Raw genomic sequence first — 18,925 nt, 5'->3', positions numbered from 1 at the left:
TTATTCGGTATAATTATTTTTTTAGAGTGCGTGGGAGATTAATGGGATTTTGAGTCTGATTAAGATGTTTTTTTTTAAATTTCTTTATTTGATAAACCAGAAATGAGTGACGGGCACGGTTGTGCGCATCGTGTGACATAAATGTTAATAAATAAAATTCCGTGGGCGATCTGTACTGTGAGAGCAAAAATTTCGAAAGTTTTCGGGATGATACAATGTTTGTTGTAATTTTTTTTCTTTCTTTTTTTTCGTGGCTTTTTAAACCGTTTTATTCATGGTTTCGCGTGTTCCATGCGGGATGAGGTGTGGTGTCCCTAGTAGACGTGAGCTGTAATGAGAAAGAGAGAGAAAAATATTGTAAGGCAGATGTAAGGAGTTGTAATCATACTTCTCATGGAGTTTCAAGAGTCGATTTATATTTTGACTTTGGTTAACTTTAAAAAAGATTAGGACTCTTGGAACGTCCCTGATACACATTGACAAACGAGCAGTGGCTTATTCAGGAATTAATAAATATTTGCTGGCTTCGATAATGGCAGTGCAATAGTATAGCTTTGTGCATGGGTAATAGACTTTTTTGTTTTTAAATACAAAATGTCATTATTGACATATATATATATACTTTGCAAGAGTGGATATGGGTGGGCGGTAACAATTATAACGTGTATCAATTAGATTGGGATTACGTAACGTGCTAAAAATTCACTTAGGATATGGTAATCGTCATGACGTAACGACGATTCCAAAAAAAAATATACAAAAATGTTATAAGGGTGGGAACGGCGCCTGAAAAAAAAAAATTCAAAAATCTCATTCCCTTCTTTCCCTCGTTATTCACACAACTGTTACGGCGATCTCGTGTTAATGGCAATTAATACGTCAGAGTGGATTTTACTGTGGCGCCGTTCATTATGGGTTCGGCTGGAACTTTCGGAAAATTTTTATTACTTTTTTGATTATTGACAAGTGGATATTTTTTTGTTTTTGCGAACACAACGTGACTACTTGAAACAGGGGTCGCTCACTTTGTCGTTTTCAATAATTGTACCACGGCCTGGTAAAGTAAAATCGTGGGGCCGGCTTCGAATAATAGTAGTAAAACGATCCTGAAATGTAAGATTTTCGTTCTTTATGTACAGCAAAGGAAATCTATAATGGACGAGACACACGAGGACTAATCTAATATCTATTCGTTGCAGATGCAATAATAATTTGAAAAACTTCTTTTTTTTCTAACCTACAAAAAAATTAATCATTGAAGACAAAGACTAGCCTATCTAAATAATTGCTACCAAGTAAACAAAAATTCATGCTTGCACATATAACAACGTATATGCAGAAGGGCTATTCTCTTCCCGGAAGACGAAGAGATGCCTACAAAAAGAAAGTGCTCACGTCTCTATAAAATTAATCTGGCAATGAATAGGTCCTCCAGGTCTGTAAAAAGATTATTGATTGTAAAAATAATTTTTTCCTTTCCATCGATTTCACGTCTATAGATTTGAGTGAAGTTGCGAATGACCTAATGAAAATATTATATGACTGATACAATGCATAAGACTATGGTTATAGATACGTATGAGAAGACCTACCGAAGGGCCTGAGGGGATGTCGGCTCCAGAGGTAGCGACGCTTGACAGGGCTGAGGTAGCTGTCCCTCAGGTAGAACGGGGTGCTGTACTGCGCGTAATTGGGAATATAGGGTGCATAGCTGGGGTACCACCAGGGGTCCCTGGTGAATGCACTTATGGGAGCCGACGGAAGAGGGTCCAGGAGGTCGAAGAGTGGCTTCTTACGGAGCAGACTTGGTAAAGATGGCAATATGTCGTCGAGCAGGTTTCCTGATGGTAAAAAATTTGAATTAGGATTTTTTTATCATTAAGGTCAAAGGTTGCCAATATCTTTTGACTCTTATTTCTCTTACCGTGGATGTCGAAGAGTGGTTTCGTCGAGAGTGGAGGGCTCCTGTGACGGGATAGAAGAGGACTCTTGCTAGGGTAGAGTCTGTCGATGTCGGCCAGACGGTCCAGATGGTCGTTCCAAGCTTTCTCGGCGTCGTAGGGTTTAGCTGGATTTTTATGAGAGAAAGGACACGTTCGTAAGAGACTTAATATTTAATTAATCGTTTAATGTCTTATATGAATGTTCCGTGGGATTCAATTGACCGAAACAGTGACGATTTCGATTTTTCTTTGTTATATGAAATTTTGAAAAAAAAAAAATCTTCACTGACTCGGTACGTCGTTTCGTGATTGCGTGCACGAGCAAGGGTCCCGTATCGTTGAATTTTTTCTTGTATAGAAATTTTTGGATTTTTTTTTTTGTAATCTTTGTATGTACTGCGTGGGACCTTCGTTATCGTGCTCGCGAATTCATGCGTGAACTGATATGATTTGTTGAATTAAAAAATCCACATTTTCAACACTCTACGACTACTACGGACTCGGAGTTGTCAGTCTCGTTGGACCCCTCGGATCCTTTTATTAATTTTTTTTTTTTTATCGCGTACGATTATGATTTTTGGTGATACACGCTCTCGCGGCCTGGCCAACTTTTGCCGAATTGAGTTTGCCTTCTTTTTTTCTCTTTTCGTTTAGTTGTTTTAGCATTAGGTGCAGTTTTTTTAGCGTGCTTCGTACTGATTTTTTGGATTAACATTTTTTAACATTTGTTTTTCTTTCTATTTCATACGCACCAGTGCCATGCAATGGACATGCTCGGTATTGTATTAGTTTGAAAAAAATAATAATAATTGCCAAGCTCAAGAATACGCTCGAAAGGACTTGCGTCTGATAAGATTGTTATTCTCCGAATTATTTTCAAAATGTATCATTTTTTTTTTGACTTTTTCTTTGCTTTCGAATTATCAACAATCTCATCGATGGCCAAGTACTTGGAGCATACGGGGTCTTGTTTCCGGTTCTCTTGTACAGTGCGTGGCGTGTTTTCCCGCCCTTTTTTTGAATTACGAACGAGCAGCTTATACGTGGGTGATATTTTGGTTACGTGATAGTCGTAGGTTTAAAAGAAAGTATGTTTGCGTTTCTTACAAAATCGATAACAGGACATGTAAAATAGAAAATAATACTAACCTTGGAGAGATTGTTTTTCGTAAAAATCGTCCACTCTCTCTCTCTCTCTCTCTCTCTCTCTCTCTCTCTATCTCTTTCTCTCTTGTCCAATAATTATCCTTGCGACACAGAGATACAGATTCGAAAGAGTCGTAACGTTCAACGGATGACCCAAAAAAAACGTTGGTCAATCTCAAAAAAAAAATAGTATCAAGTTGCTCTTGAAAATGTTGGAGTGTAAAAAATTGACTTTTTTTTCCTCGTTAGAGTACTTAATATACGGGCTGATTTTCACGACTTGTCAAACATAATTTTCCCCGTACTTTTTGGCTATTATTTATTTTTAGTTTTTTTTTTTTTTAATGATACTCGTACATCTCGCGAGATTAATTGTTACTTATGTATTTTCGTTTGTCACGCGTTCGAACGACCACGCGAAATTACGGCGAAAATTATATTTGTCATTTTTCACGGATATTCGCTTAAGGGATCGTCGCAGTGTAAAATTTTCAAAAAATCGATTTTTTTTTTTTTTTCATTATCTGATAGTATACACGGTTATAAACATTCTGTCCAATTTTTATGTCGAAATTCGAATTATTTCGGTCACTACAGCCTTTCTTAGAAAAAGGGATTGGACGGTCAGACCTGGCGAACTACGAACTTTAAACGCGTTTTTTCGGAATGGTGTTTTTCAAAACGGTGGCCACTCTCAAAGGAAGAATTTTCAAGCTATCCATTTGAAATTTTAACAGAACATTCTTCACGTCATTTCTTACGTTGCTATGGAAGCTTTTTTCTTTGTTTGAAATCTTCCAATTTTTTTTTACGAAAAACTGTCAAAAAAAAAGGCTAAATTTTATGTTTTGTTCGAACCGACGACATTTTTTCAAATTTCACTAAAAACAAAAAAGCCTCCATAGGAGCATAGCGACTTTCCCGCAGATTTATAAACCATTTGAAATTTTTGTTTGAGGTAAAATTTGCGCCCGCAATCCTGGCCACCATGGGACACCATTTTTTTTCCATTCAATTTTCCACAAATAAAAAAAAAACGTTAAACGATACATAAAGAAATTTGTTAAAAATCATTTTGTACATTTCATAGGTGCTTCAATTTGTAAAAAAAAAATTAGACCGATTACTTTATTCCATCCACGTAAAAAAAAATCGCGAAAATCGGCTATTTTTCGGGCGGTCACACTGTGACGATCCCTTAAGCTATACAACGGAGGGGGGGTCGTATTAAAAGAAAACATGCCACTTCCTGAAAAAGACAGAAATTTCTGGATCTTGGTTTTAATGAATTATTGCCATTAATTTGTGACGTCGAAATTGCCGCTTGTGTTAGTAACACCTTGACTCTCGTGCAATATTAAATAAAATTCAATTAGAGCATGTATTAAAGGGTTTCGATTTTTGTAAAACGGAATACTCGGTTTACCCTGTTTCTGACGATCATTGAAGCAGAGCTTCGCTTAGCCATTTTTATAAATTCTTTTTTTATAAATTTTTTTTTTTACAAATTTTTTTCTTCAAAATTTCCAAAAAAATTTTTTTCACACGTCCAATGGCACCAGCGAGGATCGGCAGTCGTCAGATTTGGGTAACCGTGACGTACCGTCGAAAAGAACCGAAAGCACGAAATTAGAACACGAAGCTTTAAGAAAAATTTCCAGCTTTTTCAAGTTTGGGCGGCCGTAGTCGAGTTGTGTTTTTTTTTGAGTGACCATAGACGGTCAGAAATTTTCTATATTTTCACTTTTCTCGTCAGCACGCTGTATATCGGATGAAATTCATTCGATCTTCCCGAATGGGATCCAAGGGTAGACAAGTACATACAATGATATATAAAGGGCTAGAATTACACGTAGCCACAGTTACACGTATCGTAATTTAAAGCCTTAATGAAACCTCCGGTAGTCATTCTTATGCGTCTACTTAATTAATCGCAGATTAATCGGTCTCGTTACAGTAACTATAAACGGCAAAGAAAAAAAAAACCATAAAAAAGAAAACGGAAAAATAATTTTCCATTTTGTGTAATTCCAAAAAAATTTATCCCCACTACCCCCGCCTTAAGAGCGCAGACGAGAGCGTATACGATAATTTTTGTTGTTGCTCGCAAAAAATTTTTTTCGATATTGGCTCGGAGTTTCCATGAGAGCGACAAAGAGAAAAAAAACGAGCATATCTAAAAGGAACGAATGAAAATGCACGCATAGTGGATCGAGGTGCGAATTTTTTTGTTTCTGGGTAAAATTTTGCCTTTTTTCATATTATTATTATTATTTTTTGTTTTCTGTAAATCCCTTTAACGCGTGCGCAGTATGAAACGATGTCGTGCTACCATGTTGATATAATTTCGCTCTTTTATTTCCCACTTGCGCGAGATCTGTTGGCGCTTAACGTCGCTCATTTCCGTGATGCGATTCAAAATAATGAATTTCGATGGACAACTTCCTGGAAAAAGTCAAAATCATAAGCATGCAAGGCGTCAGTCTTTAACGTTGGACCTTTGATTTTACTCCATTTATTCCCATACTCATTCTTTTCTCTTATTACTGGACGTTTCACAAGACATCTTGAACGGGTTGACAAAGACACGACACAAACTTCGAGCGACGATGATCTTGTGCTCTTCTGTGCTGTTGTCGTTTTTATGTGGCTGTCTGTGCGTGACTGTCTGCTATGGCTGGTTTACATTGGACGCTCAGAATACGTCACGTGAGGACGAAACGAATTTGTTGGATCGTTGTACCAAAACTTTTACTACCCCGAATCAAATGAATTTTAACGTGCGACCCTTATTATTACCTCGGGTCAAAAATCGTGGGTGCATTTTATGTCCCTCGAATTTTTCAAAATCGCGATTTTGATCTTTTGATTTGTTTTTTCCTCTTTGTCTTTCAGAAATATAAGAAATCGCGGAACCGAGCGTAACCATCCCCCCGGAAACCGAAACGGACCGCCCTGAAAAATGATTTTCAAAAAAATTTTTTTTCCCGAAAAGTCGCAACGATGAACCGCGTGAGTTTCAGGTTAGAGATATACTTAGAATTAATATATTTATACTTTATTATTATTATATAAAATAAAAGTAGCGTAACGCGGTCTGCCTTTGGATCGCTCGAAAAAAATGACCCGGTATATTATGTTCGACTTTTTTTTTTTTTTTGATAATTCGAATTAAAATCAAAAGGCAGATCGGATGGTTTTCTTAAGCTAAAAAACAAAAGCTGTCTTGAAGAGACGAGCGCGTGAATCGTTACAGCTGTATAACAATAACAAATTTAACAATGGCGAACGGATATTAAATTTCTTTTTTTCTATTCGTTCAAAGCCCGGAAAAAAAACCGTAAAAGCAAAAGTTGGACTGAACACCGCCTACTCCTACTCCATTATCAGTATCTTAAGTAGCTTTAGCGAAATAAAAGACACGACGGATACGTGCTATACGTAATACCTTCTTTGATCATCTTTCTTATTTCAATTTTTTGTATTACTTTCAACTTTTATATATTTAAATATATATGTATGTATATGCATGTATATATATTGTATATAATTAACTTAGATACAAAGAGTGTAGAGTAAAATTAGTATCATTATATATGATATGATATTCTCGATTAATCGTATCAGTTACAGCTAGGGTACGTTTTTGGTTGTTCTTTTTCTAAACACGTATGACTAAACGGTAAGATGCATTTGGTTTATATAAATGAAATAGGAGAGTGGCACAAGAAAATTTAGTAATGACACTAGTGACATTAATGAAGAATCGAACGGGCATCGCTGGTACTATTTAATAAACACTGTTTTTTTTTTTTATTTTTTCTTTCATATTCTGTTTAGTCGAGTGCAGGCATCACTGTAGGACATTGTTGTGTTACTCATTACTTCCAGGGAAGGACGTCGTACAAATTCGTAGTTAACAATTGGCGTTTTTGGCTTCTGATTATATATTACCGACCGAGGGTAACCGATGGCATGAAGAGAAATTGATGAAAGAAAGTTGAGAGAATAGAGAGAGTGTGTGTGTGTGTGAGAGAGAGAGAGAGAAATAAAGAAAGAACAGAAGGATATAGAGGAAGAGTGACAGCGAAAATCATGCGTAAGACACAATGAAATTGATCGTGATTTCAAAAAGTGCCGCGATAACGGATGAATTTTTATAGTACGAAAATTCGTCGTACGCGGCGCTGCTAATCGGAAGCCAAAAAACAAGCCTTGGTACATCAGTGAGAACTTATCGAACTAACTGTATGAGCCCGAATGCAAACGTTGGGTTATAAACGTGGTTATTGGATGATACTCTCGACGGCACGATGCGATGGTACTAATATTTTCTTTGTATTTTGCATTCATTTCCGTTTTTCTCTTTCTTTTGTCGTTTCTTTTTCATACTTTCGAAACTTCGATCTTTGTCTCCGATTTTTCTCTTTCGCTTGTTTTTTTTTTTAGTTGTTTAGTACGTACCGGGGGTGTAGCGTTCTATGGGTTTGTACTGGTGGGGGTACAGCTGCCTGGGCGAGTATCCGTAGATCTCACGGTGAACGGGCAGGTACCTGAAATATAGTAAAAATAAATATAAAAATAAATTGGAAGAATTTACTTGATTAAATTTAATGAACACTTTTTTTGAATAAGAATCATCATTCGATGACTTTCAAAGGATCTGTTTCTACACACCTGTATCCAGGTACGTTGATGCGTTCTCCGGCGTGGATGGGATCGTCGTAGATGGACTTTCCCCAGGGCCACGAGGTGGAATGCAGCTCAGGGAATTCCGAGCGGAAAATGCTGCGGGGCCTGTGAGTGTGCTCAGGGGCCCTTATGTCGTCGGTGCCTGTGAAAATAAAATAGCCCCATTTTAGATACGTTACGTAAGAAGAGGATACTGTCCTTCGTATAGAAAGTAGGTTCTCTTTTTTTACCTTTCAACGCGCGGACGTAGCTTTGCCAGAATTTGGCTTTCTTTGTGATGGGCTCGTTGCGCCCGATCATGTCGAGATTGCTTTTGAATCGCGCGTCCATTTTGTCGCTCTACTGAACTGCTAACCACACTCGTTCGCTGTAAATTAGAAAAAAAAAGCAAAGACACGTTAATTTTCATTTTGGCACTGGTGCCATTTCTTTAAAATGGAAACTGATTTAACGCACGAGAGCTATTTCTTGTTTTCATTTCGTTCTTTTAGAAATTCCGATCTTGACGTTTCTCAAATAAAGTTCTAAGACTTTACGAGATTCTGTTAGGATTGAACTTTCCTGTTTACGAAAAATTGCATAAACGACAGTCACGCGTAACACGTGGGCTTGTGCTTTTAACCTTGTCGTTATATACCAATCGTAAGCCTATTTTAGCTCGTCGCCATTCCATACTCTTCTGACGTTTTCACGATTAAATTTCCGTGACTTAAAGAATTTCTATTTTAAATAATCATAGTCCTTTTCAACAGATACCAATTTACCAATGAATATTATTGTAGCGTTGAGTTACGTGGTTCGTGTATTAAAATTTCAAATTTTCTCATAACGGTCAACGAGTGAAAAGATTTTCATGAAAGCGATAAAAGATATAACTAGTTATGCATAGCTCCCGCTCTACATTTTTCTTTAATAGCCACTTAGCTGTTTTTGGCATGAGGCATAATTCTAAAAATACAAGAAATATCGTTGATAATTATTTTAAATCTCGGTGGCCCACTCGAATGAAACACGCCTTCCGATTGGCTCTGAGTCACTCGCTCGAGCCAATCGAAGACAGGGACACGCAAACCGGCGTCATCTTTTATTTTGTTGACGCAACTTTAAAGCTAATTTTAGCGCGCAACCCCCGTCCGTTCTGGATCGCCCTCAATGATTTCGCATTTCTGCAAAATGCCAAGAATCACTGCGGCATTGCATACCGTTACGGATCTACTTTATATACCAGCAAAATTTAACTTCTATTTTCAGGTATCCCACGGCAAATTGAATCTACATTTTTACACTCTTCTGGTAATTCCATACCGACTGTCGATACAATGAATTTTCCGTTGTACCTTCAGACATTTTCTTTCTTTACTATACGACTAACCCTAATAAGGACAGTCATACTGCAAACTATCGCAAATGATACGTATCTTCCATAAACATCTAACAGATGGCATCACGATCCCGACAATGAATTCATTTAACACCGCGCAGAAGCGTCTCGAACGAACCGGAGTCTAATAATTTCAAGTTCTCGAGACGGAACCCGCCCACGTCGTCTGCCCTTTGCAATAAGGAAAGAGCCGCAAGAGAAAATCAAGTAAAACGATTGGTCGGGCGGTAACGCGTCTCGGCGCCCACGACGCCTAGTGACGCAAGAGTCCCGGATTCGCGGTCGCTATATTTAGGCTGCCCGGGCCGGGCCGTTTTTAGTCGGGAAACAGGTGGACATCCAACCCCATGAATCGCTTCAAGTCGGTTGACTTTGACCGATTTTCAACTTACCCGCGCAAAATTCGCGCCCTTATTTATTGTTTCATTCTTAACAACCCAGTAAGTCCATTACAATTTACTATAATTCTCAACAAAATCATATTCCAGCCATAACCTCAAATAAATGACACGATCCAAAATTCTAGGTCATAGTTCAGATATCTCTTCAAAGTATAACAGAACCAGTAACACTGACCTTAACCGGCTAATGCTCAAGAGACATCGAACCCATCTGACATACGTCAAAGTAACATTAACCAAACATCAGAATATACACAAGTCTAAATCTGCCACGAACTCCAGGTTATATTTAAAGATTTATAAAATCCAATGCAGAAAAATAGAAAAAAATTCTCACTCTAACCTACGATACGTGTCGGATATAATTTATGACTCAAGGTCTTGAAGGCTTTGGATTTATTTAAAAAAAAATCACTTTTCTTTATGCACGCATTAAACGGGGATTACCCAGAAGACACCATCCGGACTGTCGGCTGTAATCTAGATGGCTGCTAAAAATACTCGTGGCGTGGTCAACCAAATCATCCGGGGCATAGGTCCAAAAACTGAAATATATCTCGGCGGCTATAGGTTTCCTCGAGGCTACGTTAGCGTTTCACGTCTAAACTGTTTATGCATTGTACAATCGACGTTACGAAATTCTTATGTCAGACCCTGTATATATACCCTCTATTGCAACTACGTGGTTATCAAAACTTTGGCAGTCGGGGTCCTGTCTCTTTGTCAGCTGCCACGTGGTTCTACTACCCTCGGTGCAATGGCAGATCTACTATTTTGTGTATTGCTCTGCCAATTTTATCCGCCTTAATGAGAACTATTTATTTCGCACTTCGTCACTTTCGACACTCGGCCTGACGCAATCGAAACCCGCGATCGCGGCCTGGTTCATCCGATTGCGTATAAATAAAATTGCGTCTCGTCTAAGAACTGTGGGTGATCTATTTTATTGCTGCGATCGTAAAGCGATAAAATCGAGAGCAAATTGAATTTTCTACGCAAGGCATATTCTTTTGGATTTTTTTTTTCATTTTTCAAATTCTCTCTGTGGATTTGTTTTACGAGAATATCGATTTAGTGAAAAAAATGGAAATATCAAAATTCTATTTTGTAAAAGCTAATATTGTTATGCGTTCTACTGTGGAGTAGAATCGGTAACGGGTCAGACGTAGCGACCTAGCAACACGCTGAGCACTATTTTCGTCCGGGATCTCAATACGAAATGTTACATAACTATCAAACAAATCTCCCTCAATTATTATAAACAATCGATCGCCCGATCGATATAAACGATACGTGGTTGGTTTGCAGCTGACATTGAAAATCGTAATTTCAGCTAAAATATCGATTAACGATACCATAATGAGATTGCTCGAAAAAATTTTGTTCCGCGATAAATATTTGTATATGAAAAAATTTTTTAATTTTTTAAACAATAATTCCTATTAATACATTAATTATTCACACTGTACGTGCGTTCCCGCGTACCAGGACGCATTTAATTATGTATCTGGGACACGTAACGATAAACGCAACTAGATATACGGCATATGCACAAAAAATGGTTATGGGATGCGGTTAGCGGGTGCATCAAACGTTTATTATCAAACTGCATAATGTTGACGTGTTATGGTTAGGCAATAAAAAATACTCAAATACAATTGGTTAGTACGTGTAACGAGAGTTCATACTATATAGTGTAGAACAGAGACAGGTAGAAGAGGTGTAAGAGATGCAGGTAAACTAAAGTCCAGAATGGTTTTGCACTGGCACAGTACTTCCTTTGTTTGTCTCTTAGTCTCTTTTGTAACTGCAACTCGACACGGGATCTCGAGCTTTTTCGAGCTTTTTACGTCGAGAATCGTCAGAGTTTCTGTGGCTCTTTTTTTTTGTTAGTCCGTGCACTCACGATATTGTTGTTATCTCGTGCGTAGTTTGGCGTTCGCTGTCTGATCCTCGATACTCGTGGTAAATAGAGTGAGTGAGAATAATGCAGCAAAGTAGCAGAAGAAGGTAGAAGTAGTAGAAGACTTTTTTTTTAACGAAAAAACAGAAACCAACCAAAAGTATCACGGAAGTACGAAGAAATAAAAAAAAAATATAAAACTTTCGTCCTCCTTAAGTACTTCGATCAATCCGATCGATTCGATGAATCCTTTACCTAGTTTCGGATGACCGGTCGGTTCGGGGGTTGGACCTTACACTGCGCGGCCGCCGCCAAAAAAGCGCACTAGTATAGGTCGACCGGTGGCGCCGCGCTGCGGGAAAATTCGGCGACACGCGCGGGACATTTATGGCAACCCCCACATGGGGCCAACGATTGGTCAAAACATCGAAATACCCCTGTACGACGAGGACTACGACGATGACTGACATCCTCCAATACAATTCTACACGTTCCGCAATTTCTACAGGCACTTTGAGTAAATGTCTTTTTGTATATTTGTTTTGTTTATCAAATGCCAGGATGACGGTAACTCTGCCAATCTAGGTTAGATTTACAAAGCTATAAAAATTTTCGAATGATGATTTTGCATTTCTTGTTCGATTACGACAGTGTTTGTTAAATTTGAAGTAGCATATAGAGAGTTCTAGAATAAATTTCAGTTGTTTGTTATTTGAAAAAGATCATTTTATTTCAGACGTCTACACAACGGATCCTGAGAATTCGAAGATTTAAAGCTACCTGAATTAACCGGATCGGAATTGTTTTCTTGATCTTGAAGAAGAATCGATCAAGAGAACAGCGAAAGAAGAAAAAAAAATAAGAATTCGATCATCATTTTGGAAAAGGAATGTTATTCCTAAGAATCGACGGGAATTTTCGTTGTTACATGAGGATTGATAAGGAAGGGTTAATGGCGAGCGAATTTCCGGTGGACTTGAGAATAAATCCGTCTGTTTACGACACATCGTCTGATGACGTCAGGACGCCCCGGTCATACGTCACATGGCGAAAATACGATTTAGCCGTGCGCAAAAAAATAAGTATCGCCAGCGCGAGTTCTCAACGGACGCCGTGGATGAAAAATACTTGGAACAGTCGATATCTTCGGATCTTGACATGGTAATGAGGCTTGAGACGTTGAAAGAGATAAGTATCACTTAAGATCGACTAATCCCAAAAAGGGCACGAGTCCGGCGACTCGGTGTCTCGCATTACTACACGACGATATCGACGTCCGCTAGAAAGGTGATCTTTCCGATTTGGCACTACTTATTCAAAGCAACCCCAGTACGCTAACTCGTATACCCGGTGTGCTAAATGCAAGGCTATTTTTATTTCTGTATTCTCGTCCTCGCTCGTCTGTATAGATAGTATTTATTTTAAATTCGGCCACGGCCAAACGGTGCGAGATTCCGAGATGCTACGACCACTTTTCACTCCGATGACTCTTGACTTTAAGCTACGTGCACACGTAACCGTTACACGGTATACAAATATATGTAAACCCATATACAATTTCCATCTAGACCTTCCCGTTCCGTCGTAACTGAAACACGCGATACTCAGAAATCTGTGAGTCTGATCGAAGGATCCTTCAAAAGTTCCACTCGTCCTAACCCTCCTCATTGATACCCGCTGAAATTCCAATTTGGAATCCCATCCAATTTTCGCGATACTTTCACGAGCCTGTCCATCCAAGTGTCTTCTCGGTGGTTCACGTGGTACTTCCAAGGTAAGTCGAGAAGTTATTACAGCCGTCTAGTTATTATTCACGTACTACCCCACGGAGGTCTTACGGAGTCAAGTTTTCGAGGTTATGTTTCCTCGCATCAAATATTCTAACGCGTCAAAAGTCCGCATGGCACGTCATAATACATCGACTAACCTTAAATAAGAGTCCAGGACTCTTGAGATTTGTAGAGTCATTATCTGTGACCCAGTGCTGTCTTAAATATCTATACCTATAGCATCCTTATATGTTACAACATTCTAGATTTCAGCGCTTGACCCAGTTCTCAGCTTGGATTCTCAGTCTCGTTTCAAAATTAGACGTCCAACGAGCACCCGCATAGCGTCGTCCAGAAGTACAAAGTATCTACAGGGTGGTCATAGCTAACACGGATACCAGTCTCATTTTGTCCATCGCAGGTAATCATTCTGGTAAGAAAGTGTCTAGGGACTTTTTTCATTATGGCGGCGCTGCTTCCTCGGAGAATTCACTATCCAGTCTGGATAATTATAGACGAATCGTGTCGCGTCTTCTTGCCGTAGGTCGTGACGTGTTTGTGTACACAGGGTGAGGATGAGAAAGTTTGCCAGAGTTTAAAGCCAGGATTAAAAATGGCGAAAGTCGTCACGACGCGGAGGCGACGGTAAAAATGTAGCCAATACGTGAATGGGCGTTTGTGGTTATAATTGAACAGCGTGACGTTACGTACTGCGTATTGGATGGAATCATACGTCTGCTATAGGAAATGGTGTAACTTGTTATGTACTGTCGGATAAATAAATTCTTCGCTCGTGAGTTGGACGTCCATAAATATACATACTACAAATCCTATACGTTATTCTGCCGGTTCAGCCAATTAGCTGTCAGATTGGAGATGAACTGTGAATGCGTCGGAAATACGTACAGGTTATGAAAGCCGAAGCGGACGGGAGTATTGGATAAATTTGTGGGAATATTATGCGCCTTTATCGACGATCCATATATCAATTGAAATATCTGTCGATTTATTTTCGTACAGTGCACTGGATACGCGCGTGTAAGTCATTTCTGTATCTTCGTACTAATTTAAGAGACGGTACGTCATTTCTATTTTTATTTTTTTAATATCCGTATTCGATTCGACGTAGAGATTACTTCGTGTACGAATCCACTGGCTAAACTTTGCCGTTGCTTCTACCACTGAATTCGTTCTCGTCGATCAACAACTTTTCGAAACTCTTGTCTTCAGCCTGAAAATTGCCTGTCCGTAGCAGTCCGGCTGGACTCTTAGGAGTTGTCAACTTACTGCCAGTGACCATGGGAACACGTTGGAAAACATTCGGTTGAATTCCACACAGGGGTATCTTGAAATGCACGAAAATCAATAAGACCGTCTTTAACGTAAAGCCCATCCGAGGACGCTGATCCTCGCTAAATTGAAACTTATGAGTTTTCCAGCCCTTCCCAACGTGCTTTTCTTATTTTCGTTCGCCATTCTTCTTGGCTGTTAAGGAGGCCTTGTCTCCTTGGTAACTGATACGCCTTATTAGTGGGATATCCATCTCTAGACGTACCAGCTTTACACGCACCAGTCCTGACTTCATATCATTTTACACCAAGTCAGTAGCCTTTTCAGGATGCACGTGCACTCTGTCTTTTTATGACAGTATAATTCCTCGTTATAACAGTGACAGGTATTAAACTAAATATATATATATATATATCAGTAAAGTATGATACCTTTTGGCAAAGACTATAATAAACGCTAAGAAATTTTCCAGTAAATATCACCGGCTGGATACACTCAGTTATTCGACAAATGGATGCTTTGTCGTGGTGAATGCAGTAAATCCAGTAGCATTTAAAAATGTCTTCCATTCAAAGATATTTAGGCGATTTGGGTGGGCGCGCAGGGTGTTCAGGACCTTCACTTTCATTCATGAAATTCTTCGTGACCACAGGCCATTCTGCGACACTCTGGGGTATCCCATGACCCCAAGCTATGGTTACAATACGTAAATGGTTTGCCAGGTCGTATTGACAATAGATGAAAAATACAAATATTTTGGCTCGCTACGATTTCACGCCACGACACCCTTCTGATCTCATCTGGTACCATCTCGTCTGTGCCTCTCTGTCGGTGATGCTGTGCGCTCACGCCTTTTGCTTATTCGCATTAATTTTTGGCTCCTCGCTCCGTTCCATCTATAATTCCGCTTGGTGGACGATAGTCAAGACCACCGGTATATTACTTGGCTAGTGTCGTCGATAACTAATTTAGACGTTCATGACTCAAGGTCAACCGCGTGCTGCTGGGAAACTTTTTTAGACGTGGACATCGCGACCGAAGGACGAGAAATGCGAGAAGCTCAAGAAGATGAGGAAGTTGTATCTATTTTTTTTTTGCGATACCAAAGAAATTTTACAAAATTGAAGTCAATGAGAAACCAAACGTTTCTAACAATATGGATGCTGGATGCATCTTCTGTAGGAGGTTTTTCAGGACCACCTGGTCGACCGGGCCATAAACCAGAATTTGTCAGCGCTCCCGTAGGCATTTAAGGTGACTGTGACTTTTGCAGAGATTTTCGAAATTTCACGCCCATTACCATTGTCAATGGGCAGATGCACTGGGACAAAAGGGCGCGAGTCTCGTGCACCTTTTAGTACTGAATTATAGCAGTACAGTATATACCTATATACAAGGTACCTACCGTATTACGTCTCATTGACATTGTAAATTTTAATACGCACGCTAGAGTCAGTGAGTCTGTTAGAAAAAAAAAAGATATGTGTAAAATTTTCCAAACTTTCAAACCACCTAACCAATCTACACGAGAACCAGCTGGCGTCCTTTTAAAATGCCCGCTGGATGCATCGGTCAATTTTAAAGATAACACCCAGGCATCTCTTTTGGCTTTTAGTTACGGCGGTTTTTATTAAACGTTTAATTAAAGCCCATCAATCTTTATTACCAGCAAGGTTCCATATCGACAGCGGTGATTTCATGAGCGTTATAACCGAATCCCCCTATAGTCCCATAGGGCCATGAATACGTTTATGGGGTACAAGGGTGGTCCCCCCTTGGCAGCCTTCAAATTGCTAAGACAATATCCGAGTTACCCCACGGAGTTGTAAACGATTTTTCACACTATGTTCTCACGCCATGATTTTTCTGGTAATTTTTTTTTCTTCAAAATTTGAAAATTCCTCGTCATGTCAGTGAAATGTTAAGTCGTAAAGATTTCACCGTTTTGTTAATACTCGCCATCACGATTGCTACAGCCACGTTCACAACGGAATTTTGGGCCTTCGAGGGCTACAGAAATCAATCGTTAACTATTCGCATGCATATAGTCTCGTTACCCGGATAGTCATACGCATTCAAGGCTGGTATTCATATGTTAATAGGATCGTCCAATATTAGACCGCTAAGTCTAATATCAACTAACATAAGCCACGCCGAGGCTTACAACGTCGGGTTTTTGGGGTCGCTATGACAAGTATATTACAGCCTGCGTTTATATCAATTAGCCCTGACGTTTTGGGGGTGTGCTTGCCGCGCTAAAAGGGTGCCTGCTTGTGAGCTCGTGGGGAGGATATGGAAAGACCAAGGGAAGCACACGTCGTTCACACTTTACAGGCAGAAGCCGTAAGGGGCAGGAGAGCATAGGCGAGGGGCAGCCTGGCGATAGTGTTTCGAATTTCAAAATAAACCTTAAGGTGAGTACACGGGAGAGGTGCAGTATTTAAAAAAAAAGTATTAATTAGGTTTTGACGGATGATTTTCAAATTACAAACAACATTGACGACGTGTCGGAAATTGACGAAAAATAATGTACAACTCGAAGGATTTTGGACGAGCTGTATGTCCGTCCTTGTCTTACGCACGGGAGCCACAATCAGTCCGTCTCTCTCGCACTTACGGTAGGTATAGGCCGTTTCGAAAATCTAACCCCTGGACCTTCTCCGATCTCTCGATCGAATTGACGATTCCGATAACTGTCATTCGGACTGGCGGGCTCCTTTTTACCTCTTCAAAATGACTTCTTTGAGTCGTCCCGCACTCGTACCGCCAAGGGAAACTATCTCTACATCCGTTTCTAGGTGGCGACGCATTTTCGCTCGAGAATGCATAATAGGTAGGCCATCGATCTCCCAATGAAAAGTCGCCACGTGAAAGGGAGATGCGTCGGAAACACGGGACACGCCTTGTCGTGCCCAACCCGAAAAGGGGGGGACCCATTTTTCGGGCCCCAAGGAACAAACCGAACTATACGTCGAACATTGTCGAACCATAAGGCTGGTTAGGTTAAATGGATTTAAACGACGAGACGCCCGTGACAATGCAAGGAACACGCAACCAACCAGCTGGCCTCGAGATTTGATTTATCGTTTCACAGAGAGCAAAGCGAACGACGTACGGACTTGTCGGATCCTAAGTACACACGGTATCTTGAAAAAAAATAATAAAAAGTGGAATTCATATCGAATCGACGTCATAGGAATCGCGATGAATAGCGTCTTATTACTTTGGATTGTATTTTTTTCTATTTTTAACCATTTCTATAGCAGATTCTGTATATATATATACGAATCGAGTCGAGACTTTTGCACCCTTATAGAATAACGTCATTACCTCAATTTAACCCTCCTATCTGTTTAGTAGGTAGCTATGCTGTATACGCTTTTCTTATTTCCTATGGGACCTCCCTCGCTCCTATATCAATAAAGTCTCATCGCAAACTCACCGGAAACGCAATGCGGGGTGGCCAGTGCACTTTTCCAAATGAAAACATAAAATCGTCCACGCGATTTCTTGCTCGGCCGAGCGAGAGATCGGCTTGGGGATTTGCTCGCCGATACCGAACTGCCGGACTCGTAATCGAATCTGAGAAATAGTCGGGGTCGAGTCTGGCGTTTTAAAGCACGTTTTAAAATCGTTATGGTTGAACACGTCGTTGCGGATCAGACGGTGCCTTGGTCGTATGGGGTAACGGGGACCTTCCCGGTCGCCGTTTGAAAACCGCAAAAACGGTTAAACTTGAAGTTGCGTATATGCCGTGTTTTGGGGTTATGTTTTACTTTTTAGCTTTTATATACAGTCTACGCAAATATATTTAATCTGCTTGATCTGTTTTTGTCTTTTGGTTAACGTACGATATATGCACTTGGTAACGGTCGACCTTTAAGGTACCACTCACAATGCACGATTTTAACGCGTTTAAAGGCTATTTCACGTCTACGAAGATCGGCTGCTTTCTCGAGGCTAAATGCGAGCTGACAATGTCAACAATGACGGAAATGCTGCCCATGACAATAATGAACATCCGGCCAATTGTCGCTTTCACGAAAACGCAACCGTAAACTGACGTCGCGTGTTATTGTGGTCGTGTCGACGGGTCTTGCGTACTGGCCTTCACCCTAGGGACTTTTGGGAACGAGTAGCCAATAGATCCGAAATGACTCTTGCGCAACTTTTAACTCCGGGACTATTTTTAACTTTGCTCCTTGTCTTTAGGATGTAGGTTTTTAATGCTCTTTTTTTTATTGGATCAAGTGACGTCAGCTGTTCGAAATATTTTATTGGCCATTTTTCCTGGCTTAGCCCCACGCGTCAGACTCATTGTTTGCTATCAGAGCGAAGAAGAGCACTGCGCCAGAGACAATGGCCTGGTATGATGAACTCCCTCACGTCAGGCTATTACG

General features: G+C 39.9%; 1 protein-coding gene and 1 long non-coding RNA gene across 9 annotated transcripts; one reads left to right on the top strand and one right to left on the bottom strand.

The window, feature by feature from the left end:
• Positions 1 to 76: 76 nt before the first annotated feature.
• Positions 77 to 11,868, bottom strand: LOC107263924. 5 transcript variants are annotated; one of them, XM_025081387.1, is made up of 9 exons: positions 11,722 to 11,868; positions 8,012 to 8,148; positions 7,767 to 7,923; positions 7,554 to 7,642; positions 1,925 to 2,068; positions 1,593 to 1,841; positions 1,396 to 1,437; positions 1,026 to 1,106; positions 77 to 328 (listed from the first exon to the last, which is right to left on the bottom strand). In XM_025081387.1, exons 2-7 carry the CDS (start codon positions 8,109 to 8,111, stop codon positions 1,400 to 1,402), a joined length of 777 nt encoding a protein of 258 aa, XP_024937155.1. In that variant the 5' UTR covers positions 8,112 to 8,148; positions 11,722 to 11,868; the 3' UTR covers positions 77 to 328; positions 1,026 to 1,106; positions 1,396 to 1,399. The 5 variants fall into 5 exon arrangements, with proteins under 5 accessions (XP_024937155.1, XP_015587110.1, XP_015587106.1 ...); XM_015731620.2 differs by lacking the exon at positions 1,396 to 1,437 and having other exon boundaries at positions 242 to 328; XM_015731622.2 differs by lacking the exon at positions 1,396 to 1,437 and having other exon boundaries at positions 242 to 328; positions 11,622 to 11,736.
• Positions 8,716 to 14,032, top strand: LOC107263930. 4 transcript variants are annotated; one of them, XR_003058639.1, is made up of 5 exons: positions 11,850 to 11,983; positions 12,203 to 12,627; positions 13,035 to 13,240; positions 13,502 to 13,668; positions 13,780 to 14,032. It is a non-coding gene; the product is annotated as an uncharacterized LOC107263930 (long non-coding RNA). The 4 variants fall into 4 exon arrangements; XR_003058638.1 differs by lacking the exon at positions 11,850 to 11,983 and adding an exon at positions 8,716 to 9,602 and having other exon boundaries at positions 12,203 to 13,240; XR_001536793.2 differs by having other exon boundaries at positions 12,203 to 13,240.
• Positions 14,033 to 18,925: the final 4,893 nt, after the last annotated feature.

This window comes from Cephus cinctus, unplaced genomic scaffold (genome assembly GCF_000341935.2).
Source record: "Cephus cinctus unplaced genomic scaffold, Ccin1 Ccin1_scaffold0168, whole genome shotgun sequence".
NCBI classification, from domain to species: Eukaryota; Metazoa; Arthropoda; class Insecta; order Hymenoptera; family Cephidae; genus Cephus; species Cephus cinctus.
This window is presented reverse-complemented; position numbering and strand designations above follow the sequence as displayed.